The sequence below is a fragment of the Mobula birostris genome, chromosome 12 (assembly GCF_030028105.1).
Source record: "Mobula birostris isolate sMobBir1 chromosome 12, sMobBir1.hap1, whole genome shotgun sequence".
In the NCBI taxonomy this organism is placed as follows: domain Eukaryota; kingdom Metazoa; phylum Chordata; class Chondrichthyes; order Myliobatiformes; family Myliobatidae; genus Mobula; species Mobula birostris.
In genome coordinates this window covers 22,728,001-22,750,674 of record NC_092381.1, presented here as the reverse complement: position 1 = coordinate 22,750,674, position 22,674 = coordinate 22,728,001, and the positions used below count along the sequence as shown (strand labels likewise).

At 42.5% G+C, this 22,674-nt stretch overlaps 1 protein-coding gene across 1 annotated transcript; it reads right to left on the bottom strand.

Moving 5' to 3' along the window:
* Window positions 1-276: 276 nt before the first annotated feature.
* On the bottom strand, window positions 277-21,481 carry LOC140206269 (retinol dehydrogenase 8). Its single transcript, XM_072274598.1, has 6 exons — window positions 21,382-21,481; window positions 18,465-18,626; window positions 12,336-12,515; window positions 11,532-11,625; window positions 2,579-2,762; window positions 277-548 (listed from the first exon to the last, which is right to left on the bottom strand). Exons 1-6 carry the CDS (start codon window positions 21,476-21,478, stop codon window positions 309-311), a joined length of 957 nt encoding a protein of 318 aa, XP_072130699.1. The 5' UTR covers window positions 21,479-21,481; the 3' UTR covers window positions 277-308.
* Window positions 21,482-22,674: the final 1,193 nt, after the last annotated feature.

Genomic DNA, 22,674 nt, shown 5'->3' with positions numbered 1-22,674 from the left:
AAGCTGGTATGGTAGTGTGGAGTACAGCAATCTGAGTTCGATTCCCGCCATTGCCTGTAAGGAATCTCTACGTTCTCCCTGTGACCACGTAGGTTTCTTCTGGGTGCTCTGGTTTCCTCCCACAGTCCAAAGATGTACCGGTTGGTAGGTTGTTGTAAATTGTCCCATGATTAAGATTAGATCGGGTGACTGCTGAGCGGTGTGACTATTCCACACTGTATCTCAATAAATTTAAAAAGCAGATTCAGCTAAGAACTAACATTAACAAGAGATGCCTACTAGCTTTTCCATTGCTGCGGCGAATATGGCTACTTCTTACTGCTTGCTTTACCTAGATTAAAACTCTTCCTGCTTCTCCACCTTAGCAATTTAATAAAATTGAGGCTGGCATGGAAGACCTTGTCATGATGGAAGACCATCTTGTAGAAGGTGTCAATGGGGAGATCTCCAGTAGGATCCGCATACTTCAGAGTTGTCATGGGGGTATAAAGGGTGTTTGTTTGGTGACGAAACGGTGGGTTCTCTGACAGGATGATCTTCATTGTATGCTGGTTATAAAAACAAAGAGAAAATTTACTTAAACTTTAAGCCACAAAGTGAGTTAGAATTCATAAGAATTAGCTCTAGAACTTTCCCTGTGCTGTCCCTTGCCTGCCTCCTCTCCAAAATCTCCACAGCCTGAGTGTCTTTGGTTTTTGATTCCAAAGTATTAAGATCATATCTTAGGACAAGGGTTCCCAACCAAGAGTCCACGGACCTCTTGCTTAATGATATAGATCCATGGCATAAAAATGGTCAGGAACCCTGCTTTAGGGATATTTAAGAGACTCTTAGATAGGTACGTGGATGAAAGAAAAATGGACATAGCAAGATTAGACCCATTTGACCCATTGTGGCAATGTGTGGAGGAAAGAGCTAGATTGATCTTGGAATAGGTTAAAAGGTCAGCACAACATCATGAGCCAAAGGGTCTGTACTGTGCTGTGATGTTTTATATTCTATTTCACTCAGAGTCCACAGGGACCAGAGAGAATGGTGTCCACCTGGAGAGACCTCAGTGGTGGCAGGCAGCCAAAGTTATTTTCATCCCAGTGAAGAGGTCTTGCCCTGGAAAGCCTGTGCAGAAACATTTTTAAAAGCTTTCCTTACTGGACAAGATTGCAGTTTACAGAGAATTATTGTGGAACTATGGGACAATCTCAGGTTGAAAACACTGCCATTTAAAGGTGTTGCTGTTGCTTTTCACGCCTTGTGGCGCATCGGGTTCCATTTTTGCAGCTCCTTTAGCATTTGTCTGTTTTTTACAAGGCCAAGTTGCTAGCTCGACGCTCAACCCAACATGGAAACATGTGCAAGGGGCCGGCCGGATTGAACCCGGGACCACTCACCTTGAAATCTGGTGCTGTTGCCACCACACCACCGGCCAGCATCTTCAGATTCCGACTCCGATTTACTTATCATATGCACATCGAAACATACAGTGAAATGCGTCATTTGCATTCAAAACCGACACCTTTAAGGATGTGCTGGGGGCAGCTCACAAGTGTCACCACATATTAACAGTGCCAACATAGCGTACCCAACAACGTTCAGCAGAACATCGCAGGCAGCAACAACAACAACTAAAGGTCATTGAGGACATTTTCAAAAGGTGACGACTCAGAAAGTTGGCATCCATCATATTGGACCCCCATCACACAGGACATGCTACCATCTGAGAGGGGGCTCAGGAACCTGAACACAAACACTGCCATCAGATTTCCTCATGGCCAATGAACTACAGAGACTACCCCACAGTCCTTTTGCTCTCTTTTTGTTCGACTTATTTAATTTTTAAACATTTAAATATTTCTTATAGTTAATTATATATTTATATATTGCACTGTACTGCTGTCACAAAACAAGTTTCATGACATATGTTAGTGATAATAAAACTGATTCTGATTCTGAACAACAAGACAACCACAGCAAACAAACCCCTTTTTTTTCTCTCTCTCTCTCTCTCACAACACACACACACACACACACACACACACACACACACACACACACACACACACACACACACACACACACACACACACACACCTTGCAGAAATGTTTGGGTTAACGGCTACCACTTTTAATTTATTAGTGGAATACCATCACACCCCACCCTGAGTTGGACATATTCCATCATTGCTGGCTCAGAGTTCTGGAAATCCCTGCTGTAAAAATCTCTTTCACCTCATGCAATGCAGCAAGTTAAGATGTTGGTTCATCATTACCTGCTCAAGTATAATTGGGAAGGCACTATTTCTCTATTGCATTTCATCTTGTGACTTAAAAATGCCACCCACATCTCCTGAACAATTAAATCTAACAGATGGTAAATCTGAGGACAGAAGAGTTTAAAATGGCCAAATACTTTCCATATAACCATATAACAATTACAGCACGTAAACAGGCCATCTCAGCCCTTCTAGTCCGTGCCGAACTCTTACTCACACTTTCCTTTAAATAAACTTGCACCTGAAATGATTTCAAATGTTATTGCTCTGCAGTCCAAAGTTCAATAAACTCTGTTCAATTATTGTACCTCAGCCACTTGATCTGCACTTTGTCCCAGGCTTGAGAATATTTCCTTATAGTTTTGCAAGTAAATGTTTGTGAACATGTCCCTCGTTTCTTGGTCTGCGGCAGACAAATCAATTTTCATTCCTTCTTCATAAACCTTCTTTTCAAACTCAGTGACCACAGGACCAGGTTCGATCAGAGTTATGCTGCCAGATAAAAGGGGAAGTCGATTTATCAGAGGGATGATTACTTTGAGCAGTAATAATGCAGAAAGTCTTCTTGTTTAATAAATTTATCTTTTCTAACAACTGAACTGTTCAGCCAGACCAGCATACAAAAACAAATTCAAAATAAAATTCTTAATAACATTTTGTTATATTCTAAAAGAAACAGTTACATAATTATTGTAAGACATTTGTTTTAAACCATTTATATTAAAATAACAATGCCAAACTTAGCTTTCTGAAAAAAATCAGTGTTTATGTTGTAAATGGTTTGACAGCCAACTCTCTCGCAGAGAAAACATCAGAACTATTTTAATCAATGATAATATCCATTTAAATTCATGCTCAGTAGGAAGGTTGTGGTCTAATTGTACCATGGACTATGTACTGTGTATAGAATCTGGTCTGATATCCCACTCAGCACTGAGGGACTGGAGCATTGCCAGATGAGCCAGAATGGGATATCAACTGGCTGCCCAAGTGGTCTCGAGACAAAAATGGCAAAGGAAAACTGGTGGTGCCTGCACTAATTCTCCATCATTGAGCACCCACAAAAGCTGAAGAATCTGGAAACACCCAGGAGGTCAGGCAGCTTCTGTGGAAAGAGATATTAATGTTTCAAGTTTAAACCCTTCTGGTAATCACCAACGTCCACATTACTATGTCAATCATTGATTTTCTGTCTGCAGCGTGCAATCTAGCTGTCACATCTGCTTCCAGAACAGCCTTAACTTCATTTTCGAAACAATCCTTTGGCTTCCTTATTTTCCAGCCTGCAGTACCTTTGCTGCAATTTGCTGGAAGTTCTGCAAGCTTTTTGTTTCAGTTAACTTTATTAGAAATATCTTTTTCAATGTCGTGTGCCAGCATTCTGCCAGTCTTGCATCTGGTTGCAACATTGAAAATTCTACTGCTGGAAAGCATTTTAAGAAGTCCTGAGGATATGATAAGGCTTTAGCTAAATATTTATTTTAAGATAAATTACTATCAATAGTACAGTTGTACAGTCAGATAAAATACTCTCTCACAGCATCATTGACCCAAGTTCATTCAGAATCAGGATCAGTTTTATCATCACCAATGTACATTGTGAAATTTGTTGTATTGCAGCAGTACAGTGCAATACATGCAAGAATCACTATAATTTATAATAAGGAATATATTAAAATATATAAATAGTGCAAAAAGAGAGAAAAATAGCGAGGTAGTGTTTATGGGTTCATGATGGAGGGGAAGAAGCTGTTCTTAAAACATCAAGTGTACGTCTTCAGGTTCCTGTACCTCCTCCCTGATGGATCTCAGGAGATGTCTGTGTGAAGTCTACATGTTCTCTCTGTAACTACACATTTCTTCTGCTTATTTTGGCTTCCTCCCACACATCAGGGACGTGTAGATGGTAGCTGTAAGCTGCCCCTCCTGTTTAGCCAATTAGCAGAATCCAGGGAAGATCCTGATGAAGGGTCTCGAGCCAAAATGTCGGCTCTTTATTCCTCTCCAAAGATGCTGCCTGACCTACTGAGTTCATTCAGCATTTCATGCGTGCGTGTGTGTGTGTGTGTGTGTTTGTGTTACTCCGGATCTCCAGCATCTGCGGAATCTCTTGTGTTTATCAAAGATGGGTAGTTTCCATTTCAGGCCTCGGAATCATCCCTGATTTTCACTGTCCCACAACTTGATACTGTGGCTACTGCTACCAAGATCCTTTGCTTTGTATCTCTCTTCTTAATCGTTCCAATTCTGCCTCCTCTAAGTGGACTTTAAAAGTGACCTCTCATCAAGCTGTTGGTTATCTCCACGTAGCTCTATGTGGCATCCTGTTCAATTTTCGTGTGGCAGCGTCCTTGTGAAGTGTTTTTGGTTAAATTGCATTGCCAAAGAATGCTGTATTGATACATTTCTAGAAAGCTCAATGGGTTAGATATGGGTAGGATGTTTTTGCTAAGACCATGAGGGATAGGAGCAGAATTAGGCCATTTGGACTATCATGTCTACTCTGCCATTTCATCATGGCTGATCCAATTTTCCTCCCAGCCCCTATCTTCTGCCTTCTTCCTGTATCCCTTCATGCCCTGAACAATCAAGAATCTATCAACCTCTGCCTTAAATATACAGAAAGACCTGACCTCCACAGCTGCCTGTGGCAAAGAATTCCACAGATTCACCACTCTCTGGCTAAAGGAACTCCCCCTCATCTCTACTCTGAAAGGATGCCCTCTATTCTGAGGCTGTATCCCCTGGTCTTAGGCTCTCTCACCACAGGAAACATCTTCTCCCCATCCACTCTATCAAGCCCTTTCACCATTTGATAGGTTTCAATGAGGTCACCCTTCATTCTTCTGAATTCTGGTGAATACAGGCCCAGAGCCATCAGATGCTTTTCATATGACAAGCCATTCAGTCCTGGAATCATTTTCATGAACCTTCTTTGAACCGTCTCCAGTTTCAGCACATCCTTTCTAACATAAGGTGCCCAAACCTGCTCACAATACTCCGAGTGAGGCCTCACCAGTGCTTCAACATTACATCCTTGCTTTTATATTCTAGTTTTCTTGAAATGTATGTTAACGTTACATTTGCTTTCCTCACCACAGACTCAACCTGCAAATTAAGCTTTAGAGAATACTGCACAAGGACTCCAAAGTTCCTTTGCATATCAGATTTTTGTATTTTCTCTCCATTTAGAAAATTTTTAACCTTTTTTTTTCTTCACCAAAGTGCATGACCATACACTTCCTGACACTGTATTCCATCTGCCATTTCTTTGCCTATTCTCCTAATCTGTCTAAGTCCTGTAGTCTCTTTACTTCCTCAAAACTACCTACCCCTCCACCAATCTTCATATCGTCTGCAAACTTTGCAACAAAGCCATCAATTCCATCATCCAAATCATTGTCATCTGCCTCCAAGTACGCTGAGACCTCATCCTTAGTAATCAGCTCTAATATCTTCCCAACCACTGAGGTCAGAGTAACTGGCCTATAGTTTCTTTTCTTCTGCCGCTCTCCTTTCTTGAAGTGTGGAGTGTGACATTTGCAATTTTCCAGTCTTCCAGAACCATTCCAGAATCTAGTGATTCTTGAAAGATCATTGTTAATGCCTCCAGAATCTCTTCAGCCACCTCTTTCAGAACCCTGGGTTGTGCACCATTGGTCCAGATAACTTATCTACCTTCAGATCTTTTAGTTTCTCAACAGCCTTCTCTCTAGTTATGGTAACTTCTCACACTTCATGCCTCCTGACACCTGGAGCTTCCACCATACTGCTAATGTCTTCCACAGTGAAGACTGATGCAAAATACTTATTCAGTTCATCCGCTGTTTCATTGTCCCCTAATACTACCTCTCCAACATTGTTTTCCAGCAGTCTGATATCCACCCTCACGTCTCTTTTACACTTTATGTATCTGAAGAAATTTCAGGTACCCTCTTTAATATTATTGGCCAGCTTACTTTCCTATTCCATCTTTATCTTCTTAATGACTTTTTTAGTTGCCTTCTGTTGGTTTTGAAAAGCTTCCCAATCCTCTAACTTCCCACTAATTTTTGCTCTTTTGTATACCCCCTTTTTGGCTTTTATGTTGGCTTTGAATTCTCTTGTTACCATGATTGTGTAATCTCTCCTTTAGAATACTTCTTCCTCTTTGGGATTGTATATCCTTGGCCTACCAAATTTCTTCCAGAAATTCCAGCCATTGCTGCTCTGCTGTCATCCCTGCCAGTGTTCTTTTCCAATCAATTCTGGCCAACTCCTCTCTCATGCCTCTGTAATTCCCTTTACTCCCCTGTATTACTGATACAACTGACTTTAGTTTCTCCTTCTCAAATTTTTAAGATGAATTTGATCATGTTATGATCACTTGTGTGTTGGCGCATGGCCAAGTGGTTAAGGCGTTCGTCTAGTGATCTGAAGGTTGCTAGTTCGAGCCTTGGCTGAGGCAACCTGTTGTGTCCTTGAGCAAGGCACTTAACCACACATTGCTCTGTGATGACACTGGTGCCAAGCTGTATGGGTCCTAATGCCCTTCCCTTGGACAATATCGGTGGCGTGGAAAGGGGAGACTTGCAGCATGGGCAACTGCTGGTCTTCCATACAACCTTGCCCATGCCTGCGCCCTGGAAACCTTCCAAGGCACAAATCCATGGTCTCATGAGACTAACGGATGCCTATAATAACAATCACTTACCCCTAAGGGTAAGAGAGCTTTTTTCTTTAAGCTCTCTAATCAATTCTGGTTTATTGCACAACACCCAATCCAGATTAGCTGATTCTCTAGTGGGCTCAACCATGAGCTGCTCTAAAAAGACATCTCATAGGTACTCAAGAAATTTCCCCTCCTGTAATTCAGCACCAACCTGATTTTTCCAATCTATCTGCATATTGAAGTCCCCCATGACTGTTGTAATATTGCCCTTTTGGGCACATCCTTACTACTGTTTGGGGCTCTGTATACAACTCCCATCAGAATCTTTTTAACCTTGTAGTTCCTTAGCTCTAAACACAATGATTCAACACTTTCCAACCCTATGTCACCTCTTTCTAATGATTTGATTTCATTTTTTACCAGCAGAGCAACACCAACCCCTCCCCCCACATTCCTGCCTATCCTTGCGATACAATATGTATCCTTGGACATTAAGCTCCCAGCTATAATCTTTCACCCATGATTCAGTAATGCCCACAATATCATACCTGACAATTTTGCAACTGTGCTACGCACATTCAGGTACAACACCTTCAGTCCTGCATTCATCCTTTTTGATTTTGTCACACTATGCTCAACCTTTTCATTCCTAACTTTGCCTGAGGTCTTACCAACATCTGCCTCCACAACCTCTCCACTAACTGTTCTGGCACTCTGATTCCCACCTCTTTACAACTGTAGTTGAAATCCCACCATGTAGCATTAATAAACCCTCGTGCTAAGTTATTAGACCCTTCCAGTTCAGGTGCAAACTGTTCCTTTTGTACAGGTCCCATCTTCCCTGGAAGAGACCCCAGTGATCCAAAAATCTTATGCCCTCCCTCCTACACCAACTCCTTAGCCACGTATTAAACTGTGTAACCTTCCTAGTTCTAGCCTCATTAGCATGTGGCACAGGTATCAATCCTGAGATCACAACGTTGGAAGTCCTGCCCTTTAATTTAGCACCTAACTCCCTGAACTCCCTATGGAGAACTTTGTCACTCTCCCTACCCATGTCATTAGTACCAACATGGACCATGACTTCTGGCTGTTCACCCTCTCACTTAAGAATGCTGAGGACAAAATCCGAGATATACCAGATCCAGGCACCCAGGAGGAAACGTACTATCTGGGAATCTCGTTCTGGCCCACAGAACTTCCTGTCCCTGGCTGAGGAGTCTCTCTCTCTCTGTAGCTTCATTGATTACATTTGTACTGAGATTGATGAATATGCCAGTGGCTGAACTTCATTAGGATTTGGTATGTCATCAAAGACTTAAGCAAAGTTCTCCAGTTGTATGCTGGAGAGCATTCTGACTGCACGGAATGGAAGCTCCAATGCACAGGATCAAAAGAGACTGCGGAAGGTTATAGACTCAGCCAGTCCCATCACAGGCCCTACCTTCCCCACAATCGAGGACATCTTCAAAAGCAGGTGCCTCGGGAAGGTGGCATACTTCTTTAAGGACTCTCACCCCCCAGGACATGTCCTCTACTCATTATTACAATCATGGAGGAAGTACAGGAACCTGAAGACCCACATTCAAGTTCTTTCTCTACGCCATCAGATTTCTGAACGGTCCATGACCCACGACCATTTCCTTACTGTTTCTATTTTGCACAACTTATTTTTTATGCAACTTTTAGTCATGGTTTATGTCTTGCACTGTACTGCTGACACAAAACAGCACATTTCATGGCTCGCGTTAGTGGTAACAAACATGTTTCTGATTTGATTCTTCTGAATTGTAAATTAGATTTTTGGATATTAAAGCAATCAGGGTATTAGGAGGATGATGTTATGGTAGAAGATCAACCCTGATCTTATCGAACGGCAGGGCAGACTCGAGGACCCAGATGGTCTACACCTATGTATTGTTCGTACATTCTATGTATGTAATTGGAAGTTATTTGTGTTTAAATATTTATAGTCCCTGGCTCCAAACTAAGATACGTGTTATCTAAAGGTATTAAGTTTTCACTGATAAATAGCAATTTGTATGGGAAGGGATAAACTGTAATGTTTAACATATGCCGTAAGGTTCAGGAACAGTTGTTACCTTTCAACAATCAGGTTACTGAACCAGCGTAGATAACTTCACTCACCTCAGCCCTTAACTAGTTCCACAACCTATGGATTCATGTTCAAGGACTCAACAACTTGAGCATACTCAACAACTTGAGCATGTTGTTTAAAAACAGTGCAAGTTGAGACTAGCAACGCTGAATATCATCTGAGGCAACTTTCACATCCAGCTCAACGCTGCCTTTGACAGAGGAGTCTTCAGTCAGCACCTTTTCAGTCCATGGCCGCTTGCTCAACGGCTCTGTTTAAGGCAGGAGTCCATGGACCCCTCGATAGGGGAACCTTAAACTTTAAGGTGTGACTTAGTGGGAAAGCGCCTTACATCTAATTTCAGGACTGAAGTACTAATGTCCAGGCTGACATCCCAGTGCAGGCCAAAAGAGTACTGTACAGTTGGATTATATGGAAGAGGCTGTATATCAAAGTCCTATATGCTCCATCAGATAGGCTTCAGGGAAACCATGCCACTATTATGAAAAGGAGCAGGTTGGTTTTCTCCAGCACCTCGGCCAACGTTTATTCCTCAAGGGACAGAGCACAGCAGAGGAAAAAGAGTTTGAGGAACCGTTGTCACATTAAATGGTGAAACAGACTTGAACGGCCTACTCCAGTTCCTAGTCTCTTTTGATCTTGAACTCATCTGGCAAACACTTTCTGTGCAGGCAGCAGCCTAGGGCATGCCAGCCTGCTTACAGTTGGAGCCTGCATGTGGCTGCATGCGGGTAGCTTGAATCAGGGCCCAGACCTGGCTCAGGCCCAAAGCTGATTAAAAATGATATAATATACTTCAGGATGAGTGATGGCCTTGGATTTCTTCAGCTCTGCTGGTAAATCATTTGTTGTCCAGGGCATATTAGCAGTCATAGAGTCCTAGAGTCATAGAAAAGTACAGCACCGAAAAGGCCCTTCAGCCTATCCAGTCAGTGCTGAACCATTTAAACTGCCTAGTCCCATTGACCTGCACCCAGATTATAACCCTCCATAACCCTCCCATCTATGTACCTATCCACACTTCTCTTAAATGTTGAAATCGAGCTTGCATGCTCCACTTGTACTGGCAGCTCACTCCACACTCTCACCACCCTCTGAGTGAAGACGCTGCCCCTCAGGTTCCCCTTAAACTTTTCATCTATCACTCTTAACCCATGACCTCTAGTTGCAGTCTCACCCAACCTCAGTGGAAAAAACCTCCTTGCACTTACCCTATCCATACCCCTCTTAATTTTGTATACTTCTATCAAATCTCCCCTCTATCTTCGTTCCAAGGAATAATTTAATCTTTCCTTATAACTCAGGTCATCCAGTCCTGAAAACAACCTTGTAAATTTTCTCTGTTGTCTTTCAACCTTACTTACATCTTCCCTGCAGGTAGATGACCAAAACTGCACACAATACTCCAAATTAGGCCTCATCAAAGTCTTATACAACTTCAGCATAACACCCCATCTCCTGTATTCAGTACTTTGATCTATGAAAGCCAAAAGTTTTCTTTATGACCCCATCTACTTGTGCCACCACTTTCAATGAAAGTGTATTCCCAGATCCCTTTGTTCTACCGCACTCTCATTGCTCTTCTGTTCACTGGGTAAGACCTACCCTGGTTTCCAGATGGGACCTGAAAATCATGAAGCTCCATGTGTTTAAGGTTTGTTATGGAGCAGACTGAGGTAAAACCAGCAAAGGATTTTCCTGATGAAGGGTCTTGGCACGAAACATCAAAACTTTATTCCTTTCCATGGATGCTGCCTGGCTGCTGAGTCCTTCCAGCATTTTGTATGTGTTACTCTGGATTTCTAGAACCTTCAGAATCTCTTGTGTAAAGGACTTTCCTGATGATCCACTCAATTTTCTCTCTTCTTAAGATCATGCCCATCAAATTTGGATTGGCAGTGGATGTGAATGTAATGGAAATGGATCTCCAGGCCAGTTATCTTATCTCTCGGACCCTTTAAATGATCATATGATGATCCGTATGAAGGATCACAGACTGTTTATTCCTCTTGTAGATGCTGCCTGACCTGCTGAGTTCCTCCAGCATTGTCTCTGTATTCATATGTGATGCTCCAGTTAGGATCTAGAGTCTGTTCAAGAGGTTTTTCACCTCAGCAAGGGCAGCTCTTCTGTGGCCTTCAGCTCCTAAGCATTTGTTGGAACAATTTCTCATCTGCTCCCCAAATGTTACCCCATCCATGGTTGCCAATGGACACTGGGATCAGAAGGTGATGTCTGGTCAACCAGACTTCCATTAGCAGGGTTGAACAGACAACAGACTAAGTGAATGGGTTGCACCATAATCATTCTTAAACGAATGTTTGTGATCATATTATGAATTTCAAGTCTTGCCTATATCAATCACCAAATATACACACCACCCATTGCAGTGCAATAACATGGATGTTTTTGAACAGTGATCATTTGGATAATGGAGCGAACTACACAAGAAGCAACTCGTCTTTATCAAAGTAAACACAATGACACCTACTTCAGTTTGAATTTGATGGCCTGGATCGCCAAACTTTCACAAAATCCTTCCACTGCAAATTTTGAGGCAGCATAGACATCATTGAACAATATCCCTATAAAGGAAAGTATTAGCCAAGTCATTCCCGTATCAAAGGCAAAGCAAGGAAGTAAAAAGCAAGAAGGCATCATTTCTTCGCAGCATTCTTTAAATCAAAGCTGAGCTGTGGAAGAATTTTAATCAATCTATACTCATGAATCATCATGTTGTAAGATATACACTCAAGGTCCAATCCATTTTAACAGGTACAGGAAGTACCTAATAAAAGTGGTCACTGAGTTATGTCCATGGTCTACTGTTGCTGTAGTCCATCCACTTCAAGGTTTGACATTTTGTGCATCCAGAGATGCTCTTCTGCACACCACTTTCATAACACGTGGTTATTTCAGTTACTGTCATCTTGAACTCATCTGGCTATTCTCCTCTGACCTCTCTCATGAACAAGACAAACTGCCACTCACTGAATGTTTTTTCCTGTGTCTCTCTTCTCACACCATTCTCTGTAAACTCTAGAGACTGTTATGTGTGAAAATCCCACAAAATCAGCAGTTTCCACCCCATCTGGCACCAGCAATCATGGTCAAAGTCACTTAGATCACTTTTCCCCCCATTCTTATGTTTAGCCTGAACAACAGCTGAACCTCTTGACCATGCCTGCATGCTTTTATGTATTGAGCTGCTGCCACATGATTGGCTGACTAGATATTTGCATTAATGAGCAGATGTACCTAATAAAGTGGCCACTGAGTGTGGTGTAGATCATACCTTGAATGCCCATGACACTACTGATCACCACGATGTGGCCCCTCTTCCTCCTTTTCATGTCAGGCAAAATTTCTTTAAGGAGTCTAACAAGTCCGAAGAAGTTAGTGTCCATAACTGTCTTCATCTCATCCAAGGTCTGGCACTCAATGGGTCCAATCATCCCCATTCCAGCATTGCTGACTGGTATAAAAGGTACATAGATTACACAAACACAGAGCAACTCCTCCTTTTCAATTCTCCAGACCTGGTTAATCTCTGATGACATGTAGATTATCTGTATTTTAATATACTGTACTCATTATACCAAAATCTCCCAAAATTTATTATGAGATTTTCTTAGATAATGCGGCTCTCTAATTTTACTGTCCTGAATTGCAAACCTGTTCATTATTTTGTTAAAACTATAAGTGGAGAAATTAAAATTAGTCACTGGGAGGAAGGGAGAGGTAATATTTTACAACTCTCAGCCTTGAATGGTGCCTTGCTTCCTATTCCTACTTCAAAGCATCTGTCTACAGTAGAACTCTTTTGATGTGGTGCTTCAGGACTTTGGTGGTGCTGGATGAGCAGACTTTCCAGATCATCGGATGTTAGTGTATTCTTATTCCAACGGGATAAAGAGATTAACTTTATTCAGAATTTGACTGTGGTGTGTTGGTCAGAGTGTGATATACAACAATAAACAACAATCAACTATTATAAAGAATTACACAAAAATAAACTTAGAAGTACAGATAGGGATAAAATGTGCATGAATACTTAAATACCGGAATGTGTTTGCAATGTAAACAGCACAAGATGAATTTCAAGGTTGTACGAGGGGTGATTGATAAGTTCGTGGACTAAGGTAGAAGGAGTCAATTTTAGAAAACCTAGCACATTTATTTTTCAACATAGTCCCCTCCTACATTTACACACTTAGTCCAGCGGTTGTGGAGCATACAGATCTTGAAAGTGTCCACTGCAGGAGTGATTGATAAATTCGTGGCCTAAGGTAGAAGGAGATGAGTTATACAGCTCTCGTTACATGCAGGTGCGGTCCAACTCTTTGAGTGATTATGCAGAAAGTTTGAAGTTAATAACTCATCAGGGGTGATTGATACGTTCGTGGCCTAAGGTAGAAGGAGATGAGTTATTAACTTCAAACTTTCTGCATAATCACTCAAAGAGTTGAACTGCATTTGCATGTAAGTTGTACAACTCATCTCCTTCTATGATAGAGGGATAGTGGGCTAATTAGAATGGTTAATCAGATTGAGATTAACCTGAGAAAAGAAACTTTTAAGATGGTGCAAAGTTTTTTTTTGTTTTAATAGCTCTATAGAACTTTCCAGAACTTTAGGAAAAGACAGTTTGCTGGGCGAGTGGTGTCTGTAATGATATTTCCTGCCTGCTTCTTTGTCTGGGACACATCCAAGTCCTGCAGTAATGGCAGACTGCAGCTATTGATGCCCTCGCTGATGGCAGTGTAGAATTGCACCAGCATGTTCTGGGGAAGATGGAATTTTACCAACTGCCTCAAGAAGTTCAGTATGTCCTCTGCTGAGCCGTTTACTTAATGAAGGAGATAAGATTCCCCCACATGAGGTCCTCGCACTTTTAATACAATTTTTAAAGCATAAACTTTGCAGTAAACCTGATCAGTTTAAAGGAAGAACGGGAAACAGAACAAGGTAAATTTCATAGGAGAGCAATAACCGTGGCCACGGTGAGGGAGAGGGAGCATGGATCCAGGATCCTGGTGAACGGAAAGACTTTGGGAGCCAGGGGCCCAGTGAGTGGAGGGGACTGTGGGAACCTGAGCCCTGACAAGCTAGAAGGAAGAGTACGAACTGGAGGACTGGGGATTCAGAAACAAGCTGGGAACCTGGACTCAAAAGTATTAAAGAAACTTTTGATCCTGCTCTGTTATTGGATCAGTGATTCCATCCCTCGCAACATCTAACAACATTAAGCTTCATTTTAATTTTTCTGAGAAAGGAGGAGGAGATGGCGGCGCGACACAGCTAGCAGCGGCCACTCCGGTGGGGATGTCTGTTATTTGTCAAGTAGGGTGCCGTGCACAATCCTGATTTGATGGAGATGGAAGTGAGAGCATGGAGGATCATCTGGTGAAACTTTTGAAATGCCTGCTTCGCAGCTGCTGCTGCTACTGTGCGGTCCAGAATCTCCGGAGGGGAAGGCCCGGAGTCCTTGGCTTTGCTTGTTGCTCAGCAGCCGGGGTGGAGTCAAAGCGCTCGGCAGAGGATGGTGCTCGGAGAGGCTGTGTCAGAGTCAGAGTCCGCTGCGGTCGGGTGCTTCCAATGGTGTTGCATCGGCAAGTTGTGCTTGGGGGTTCATGGCAGGGAGAGTTTCTCCCTTCTGTCACCTGTGTGAGATGATGAGGCTATCGAGACTTTGAGACTTTTTTTTACCATGCCCGTGGTCAGCTCTTTATCAAATTACGGTATTGATTTGCACTGTTGTAACTATAAGTTATAATTATGTGGTTTTGTAAGTTTTAGAACGTAGAACATAGAATAGTACAGCACGTTACAGGCCCTTCAGCCGGCAATGTTGTGCTGACCCTCAAAACCTGCCTCCCATATAATCCCCCATATTCCTTCATATACCCGTCTAGTGGTCTCTTAAACTTCACGAGTGTACCTGCCTCCACCACTGACTCAGGCAGTATATTCCACCCACCAACCACTCTTTGATTAAAAAACCTTTCTCTAATATCCCCCTTGAACTTCCCACCCCTTACCTTAAAGCCATGTCCTCTTGTATTGAGCAGTGGTGCCCTGGGAAAGAGGCGCTGACTGTCCACTCTATCTATTCCTCTTAATATTTTGTATATCTCTATCATGTCTCCTCTCATCCTCCTTCTCTCCAAAGAGTAAAGCCCTAGCTCCCTTAATCTCTGATCATAATGCATACTCTCTAAACCAGGCAGCCTCCTGGTAAATCTCCTCTGTACCCTTTCCGATGCTTCCACATCCTTCCTCTAGTGAGGCGACCAGAACTGGACACAATACTCCAAGTGTGGCCTAACCAGAGTTTTATAGAGCTGCATCATTACATCGTGACTCTTAAACTCTATCCCTCGACTTATGAAAGCTAACACCCCATAAGCTTTCTTAACTACCCTATCCACCTGTGAGGCAACTTTCAGGGATCTGTGGACGTGTACCCCGAGATCCCTCTGCTCCTCCACACTACGAAGTATCCTGCCATTTACTTTGTACTCTGCCTTGGAGTTTGTCCTTCCAAAGTGTACCACCTCACACTTCTCCGGGTTGAACTCCATCTGCCACTTCTCAGCCCACTTCTGCATCCTATCAATGTCTCTCTGCAATCTTTGACAATCCTCTACACTATCTACAACACGACCAACCTTTGTGTCGTCTGCAAACTTGCCAACCCACCCTTCTACCCCCACATCCAGGTTGTTAATAAAACTCATGAAAAGTAGAGGTCCCAGAACAGATCCTTGTGGGACACCACTAGTTGCAATCCTCCGATCTGAATGTACTCCTTCCACCACGACCCTCTGCCTTCTGCAGGCAAGCCAATTCTGAATCCACCTGGCCAAACTTCCCTGGATCCCATGCCTTCTGACTTTCTGAATAAGCCTACCATGTGGAACCTTGTCAAATGCCTTACTAAAATCCATATAGATCACATCCACTGCACTACCCTCATCTATATGCCTGGTCACCTCCTCAAAGAACTCTATCAGGCTTGTTAGACATGATCTGCTCTTCACAAAGCCATGCTGACTGTCCCTGATCAGACCATGATTCTCTAAATGCCCATAGACCCTATCTCTAAGAATCTTTTACAACAGCTTTCCCACCACAAATGGAAGGCTCACTGGTCTATAATTACCCGGACAATCCCTACTACCTTTTTTGAACAAGGGGACAATATTCACCTCCCTCCAATCCTCCAGTACCATTCCCGTGGACAACGAGGACATAAAGATCCTAGCCAGAGGCTCAGCAATCTCTTCCCTTGCCACATAGAGCAGCCTGGGGAATATTCCGTCACGCCCCGGGAACTTATCCGTCCTAATGTATTTTAACAACTCCAACACCTCCTCTCCCTTAATATCAACATGCTCCAGAACATCAACCTCACTCATATTGTCCTCACCATCATCAAATTCCCTCTCATTGGTGAATACTGAAGAGAAGTATTCATGGAGGATCTCGCTCACTTCCACAGCCTCCAGGCACATCCTCCCACCTTTATCTCTAATCGGTCCTACCTTCACTCCTGTCATCCTTTTGTTCTTCACATAATTAAAGAATGCTTTGGGGTTTTCCTTTACCCTACTCGCCAAGGCCTCCTTATGCCCCCTTCTTGCTCTTCTCAGCCGTTTCTTAAGCTCCTTTCTTGCTTCCCTATATTCCTCAATAAACCCATCTGATCCTTGATTCCTAAACCTCATGTATGCTGCCTTCTTCCACCTACCTAGATTTTCCACCTCACTTGTCACCTATGGTTCCTTCACCCTACCATTCTTTATCTTCCTCACCGGGACAAATTTATCCCTAGCATCCTGCAAGAGATCTCTAAACATCAACCATATGTCCATAGTACATTTCCCTGCAAAAACACCATCCCAATTCACACCCGCAAGTTCTAGCCTTATAGCCTCATAATTTGCCCTCCCCCAATTAAAAATTTTCCTGTTCTCTCTGATTCTATCCTTTTCCATGATAATGCTAAAGGCCAGGGAGCGGTGATCACTGTCCCCCAGATGCTCACCCACTGAGAGATCTGTGACCTGACCCGGTTCATTACCTAGTACTCGATCTAGTATGGCATTCCCCCTGGTCGGCCTGTCCACATACTGTGACAGGAATCCGTCCTGGACACACTTAACAAACTCTGCCCCATCTAAACCCTTGGAACTAATCAGGTGCCAATCAATATTAGGGAATTTTAGTCTTGGTTTGTCCTGTGTTTTCTTGTGATATCGTTCTGGAGGAACGTTGTATCATTTTTTAATGCATGCATTTCTAAATGACAATAAACGAGGAATGAGTGTCCTCATAATCTAATCTAATCTAATTCCAGAGTTGCCACATATTTTAAATAATGCCTATCATTGAAGTAACTTTATTGGTGAAAATACCGTATTTTGTTCCATCAAGATGTTAGTTTTAACACCAACAGATCTTATCATTGAAACAAATTCTACTGATAGGTGCTTGTTTTAAAACTGGGAGGATCAGTAGAATAAGTCACTCATAAGAGAAATTTCTCTTGAAGTGGATTGTTTCGATTACTGATATCTGATTAGATTTGAGTAGGAAGAAAGTGTGTGTCACGAAAGCAATGTGTTTAAGAACTTTATGAGAGAGGGAGAGGGAGAGGTGGGGGAAGAGGGAAAGGAAGAGGGAGAAGGACAGGGAGAGGGAGAGACCATGCTTAGAGGTGCAAGGAATGAATTATAGATTAGGAGTTTGAAACTGGTGGTGAGGGATCTGTTTTGTGGGCCCATCATGTACCTAAACCCATGAAAGTAAATCAGTCTGCTATACTGATCGATACCAGAGCCAAATGGGTTAAATTGTGGGAACAGATTGTATAATCTGAGTGTAGAGATTAAATAATGATGTAATTGAGATGGTGAAGATGATTAAAGGATTTGACTGACTACTTAGAGAGAAAAATACATTCTTCTCTGTGGGGGAATCTGTCAGAAGAAGATTAAATAATTAAAGGTAGCCCCCTGCTGTTCAGGACAAATTCAGGAAACATATTTTCACACAAAGGGCAGTGCAGATCTGGATTCAGATTAATTTATTTATCACATCTACATTGAAACATACAGAGAAATGCACCATTTGCATTAACAACCAACACAATGTAGAGACATGCTGGGGGCAGCCCACATGTTGGAACCCTCTCCCACCTTAGAGGCTGGGTGACCACTGAAACTTTTAAAACTGTGCTTTGAGTCATGTGAAGGAATGTGGAACCAAGGCAAGTGAATAGGGTTAAGATGAAAATCGGCATCAATTCAGAGGAAAGGCAATAGGACAGGGGATGAATAACCTGCTGTTAACATTCTGGAGAGGTTTCCTATATGTTACATTTATAAGCAAAATTCACTTTTACATCAGATTGCCTTACCGAGTATATCGATTTTCCTGTTGGGGATACTGTTGATGCAGTCTTGGATAGATTTTTCACTGCAAACATCCAGCTGTTTAATCTCCAGCGTTTTTCCCAGTGCACTTCCAGCAATATCCACAAGATCTCTCTGTTTGTCCAAATTTCGCATGGTGGCATAGACTGCAAATGAAACCACAAAGAAAGAATATGGTCGTATTGATTGTATCCTTCTCCATGGGCAAGTATCTCAAGGAGTTCAGAAGCTACCAGAACATTTCAGCACAATTACACAAGAATATACTGTATACAACAACTGGAGCAGGAGTACAGCGCCAGTCCTCTCAAGCCTCTTTTGCTCATGCTGGTCTCCAGTCTGTTTCTAAGCCAGGGGTTCCCAACCATTTTTAGCCATGGACCCCTACCATTAACAGGAATCCATGGACCCCATGCTGGGAACCCCTATTCTAAACCAATTCAAAATTACCTTCAATCTTTCAAATATTTATCTCCAATTCAAATATATCTCACAATCTGTCTTTCACCACCCTTAGGGGTAGAGAATTCCAGAGATTCCGTGCCAAGAGAAGAATATTCTACAGATCTCAGTTATAAATGACTGGCCCTTTGCTTTGTAGCTTGTTCATGCTCTCAACATTTTCCCTGTCAAATATCTTTAGGATTTTATTTGTCTGATAAAGGAAATCCTTCTAAGCTTCAGGTTGTACAGACCCAAACAGTCAGGCCTCTCTTGATAGGACAAAGCAGTCCATAAAACCATAAGACCACAAGACACAGGAGCAGAATTAGGCCATTCGGCCCATCGAGTCTGCTCCACCGTTCCATCATGGCTGATCTATTATCCTTTTCAACCCCATTCTCCTGCCTTCTCCCTGTAACCTTTGACACCCTGACTAACCAAGGACCTATCAATCTCTGCTTCAAATGTACCCAGTGACTTGGCCTCCACAGTTATCTGTGGCAATGAATTCCACAATAAATTCTACTGTCACCCAGGTGTTAACCCAGTGAATCTCCTTTGTACTGCTTCCAAAGCTACTAAATTCTAAGAAGACCAGAACTGTGATCTCATCAACATCCTGTACAGCTTTAGTCCTAAATAATTAAACACAATGGCTTCTGGTAAATAAAGGCAGAAAATGCCAGAAATACTCAGCAAGTCAGGCTGCATCTGTTGGATGGAATCAGATGAGGGGTCGTCAACTGAAATGTTCTAGTTCAGTTTCTTGTCCCTCTGATGTGGTTCATCGTGCTGAGTATTTCCAGAATGTTTTCATTTGTTTTTTGTTAGGTTTAAGCTACCAATACTGATAACAATGCATTTTCTGTAGTGACTCCCCGCCTCCTCCCTTTAGCTCAATCAATTAGCAAATTGTATTGACAATTTGTTTAAATTCAGATCAATTAATCCAGGTAAACAGGTAACAGTGAGAGATTTTCACCCTAAATGTCAACAGATCCAGATTAGTTCTGATGACGAAGGTTCAACCCGAGACACTAACTCTCTCTTTCCACACATGAACCTGCTGCGTATTCCCACCACCTTTTGTTTTGTTTCAGATTTCCAGTTTCAAAATCTGATTTTCTTAAAATTTTCAGATCCATATTAGTATTATCTATTCTTTCACATTACCATAAACAGCCTCAGATTCAGTTATAGTTACTACTTCTGCACTTTATCTCAATGTATAAATTTGCAAATGCGACAGAAAAAAAAATCAGTGCCAAGGAAGTATCAAGTGCATGTTCCAGAGTTGAGTTTGCTGTTGAAGCAGACTAAGGGTGATTTTTTTTCATTGCGTGCATTCAGCTGATTATTCTCTTGTTCTTCACCCAATTCCTACTCACCTTCATACAAGCAGTGGGTCCTGGACCCAAGAGCAACAAATGAACCGATGTTTGGCCGTTTTAAGCGCCGAGCCAGGTTGAAAGGGTCGGGACATCGGTGCCAAGGGCAAAGGACGAACCGGTGTTCATCTCACTGCTCTGTGAGGTTCATTCACCTCAGCGCCGAGCTGACTCTGCAGCTGTGGCCTGACACTCACTCACTCACCTCGCTTGCTCCGTGGCTCTGGCCTGCAGCCGTTGGGCACCTGGCCTGGCTTCGCTCACCTCAGCGCTGAACTGGTTCCGTGCCTGTGCCTTGCAGCCATCAGGCTGCTGGATCAGTTGCAGAGCTGAACTGCCTTCTTGCCTGTGGACTCACTTTCAGGAATTCTGCGGTTCATATTCTGTGTGTTATTTGTTAACTTTGTTCTTTTTTTTTTGCACATGGGCGGTTGTTAATGTGTAGGTTCTATTCTGTTTCTTTGAACTTTGAATGAAACCATTCCTTCCAATCTCCGTTTTTCCCTATTCATCCTTGGTTTTCACTTCATTTCTGCTTTTTGTTTTCTCCCTATTTTTATCTTACTTTTCTCTCCCACAAATGTTCAAGTTCTTCTCTCTCAATCATATTGTACTCATCTAATTATATTCTATTTCTGTCTTTTCTTCTTTCTTTACCTGCACCATCTATCCTCCCATGTCCTTGATTCTGTTTAAATATGAACGTAAGAACATAAGAAATAGGAGCAGGAGTCGGCCATCTGGTCCATCGATACAGCTCCGCCATTCAATAAGATCATGGCTCATCTGACCATGGACTCATCTCCACCTACCTGCCTTTTCCCCATAACCTTTAGCTCCCCTACTATGTCCCATAAACTAACTATAGCAGCCCATAATACCACGCCTTTATTATGAAGCAATGATTACGTTCTCCTTTACCCTCTACTGAAAAATGACACTAATCAATCTTGAAGCTCTTTCTATTAACGCCAATGCGTTGTCTCTTCAGAGATTTTCATTATCCCTGCTCTGTTCATATCCCGGTCACAGTCTCCCCAAGGGACAAGACATTCTGTTTGTAACTCACCCAGAAATCGCTTTTTTTCATCCCTGGCTAGTTTATTTGCGATGGCCAAGCCAATCCCGGAGGAACAACCTGTGACCAAGACCGTTCTTTGAGCCATCCCTGCCAGCTTGCAAGGTGGAGAGAAACGATTTGGCCTTGAGAAAGCAATGCATTCATTTATCAGTAATATGGAGGACTCAGCTGCTTCCTGAACTCACATCCCTCGGATCAGAGGGATAATCTCTCACAGACAGATGGCCAGCACAGAAAGACTGACGACGTAAGCATGATACAAAATATCACCTGTGCTTGTACATTGAGTAAAGCAAACCTTGTCAGTAATTGCATAAGCACACACGTCTACGTCCCATTGCCTGCGTTTTATTTTAATATTCAAATGATGTGAAGTGATGGATGAGTTACTACACCAATGGAAAGAGTTCTAGTGAATTTTTTGCTTTGCAGTTTGCAGTTCCAGGTGTGATGGGACTGAGTTAAAAGGAACTTTCTTGTAACATTATTCATTTATCGCAGAGTATGCCTATCCAGCACCGCCCAGCAATCCCCTGATTTAATCCTAGGCTAATCACAAGACAACTTACAATGACCATTTAACCTAACAACCTGTACGTCTTTGGACTGTGGGAGGAAACCGGAGCACCCGGAGGAAACTCACGCGGTCACGGGGAGGACGTACAAGCTCCTTACTGGCAGCCGCGGGAATTGAACCTGGGTCACCTGTACAGTAAAGCGTTGTGCTAACCACCACGCTCCCGTGCTGCCCTATTAGACAATAGTTTGCTTTTATTAATACACACATTGAACTTATTTGAGTTTGAACAGCAACCACTATTTAATGCCCTACTAAAACATGTTTATTTAATGCAAATGTTTTGATTAAAGCTAATGCCCTATTGCAGGCTTTTGGCATCTTGTGTTAAGTAATATTCCCACTCTCCATTCAGTCCAATGGGACCATCCTGGCTATACGCAAACTCCCATCTCTCTTCACCAATGTACATAAATTGGGCATCTCTGTGCCCCTGGTCCACTTCATCAGGAGGGTAAAGAAATTTGCCATGCCCCTGCCAATGCTCCAGTATTTTGTGTGTGTTGCTCTGGATATTTCTCTTATTGAACCAGTTAGTTGTTTAGTTGATCACTTGGTGGAGAGGACTATTTCTGACTCAAGGTCAAAGCTGGCAGATCTTTGCTGGGATTAGAATCTGTAGGATGGGAACTGGAACAGCAACCAGAATGCTGGGAGAGTTCAGTCTTCCCACTGAGTTTCAACCCAAAATGTCAGCTTACACC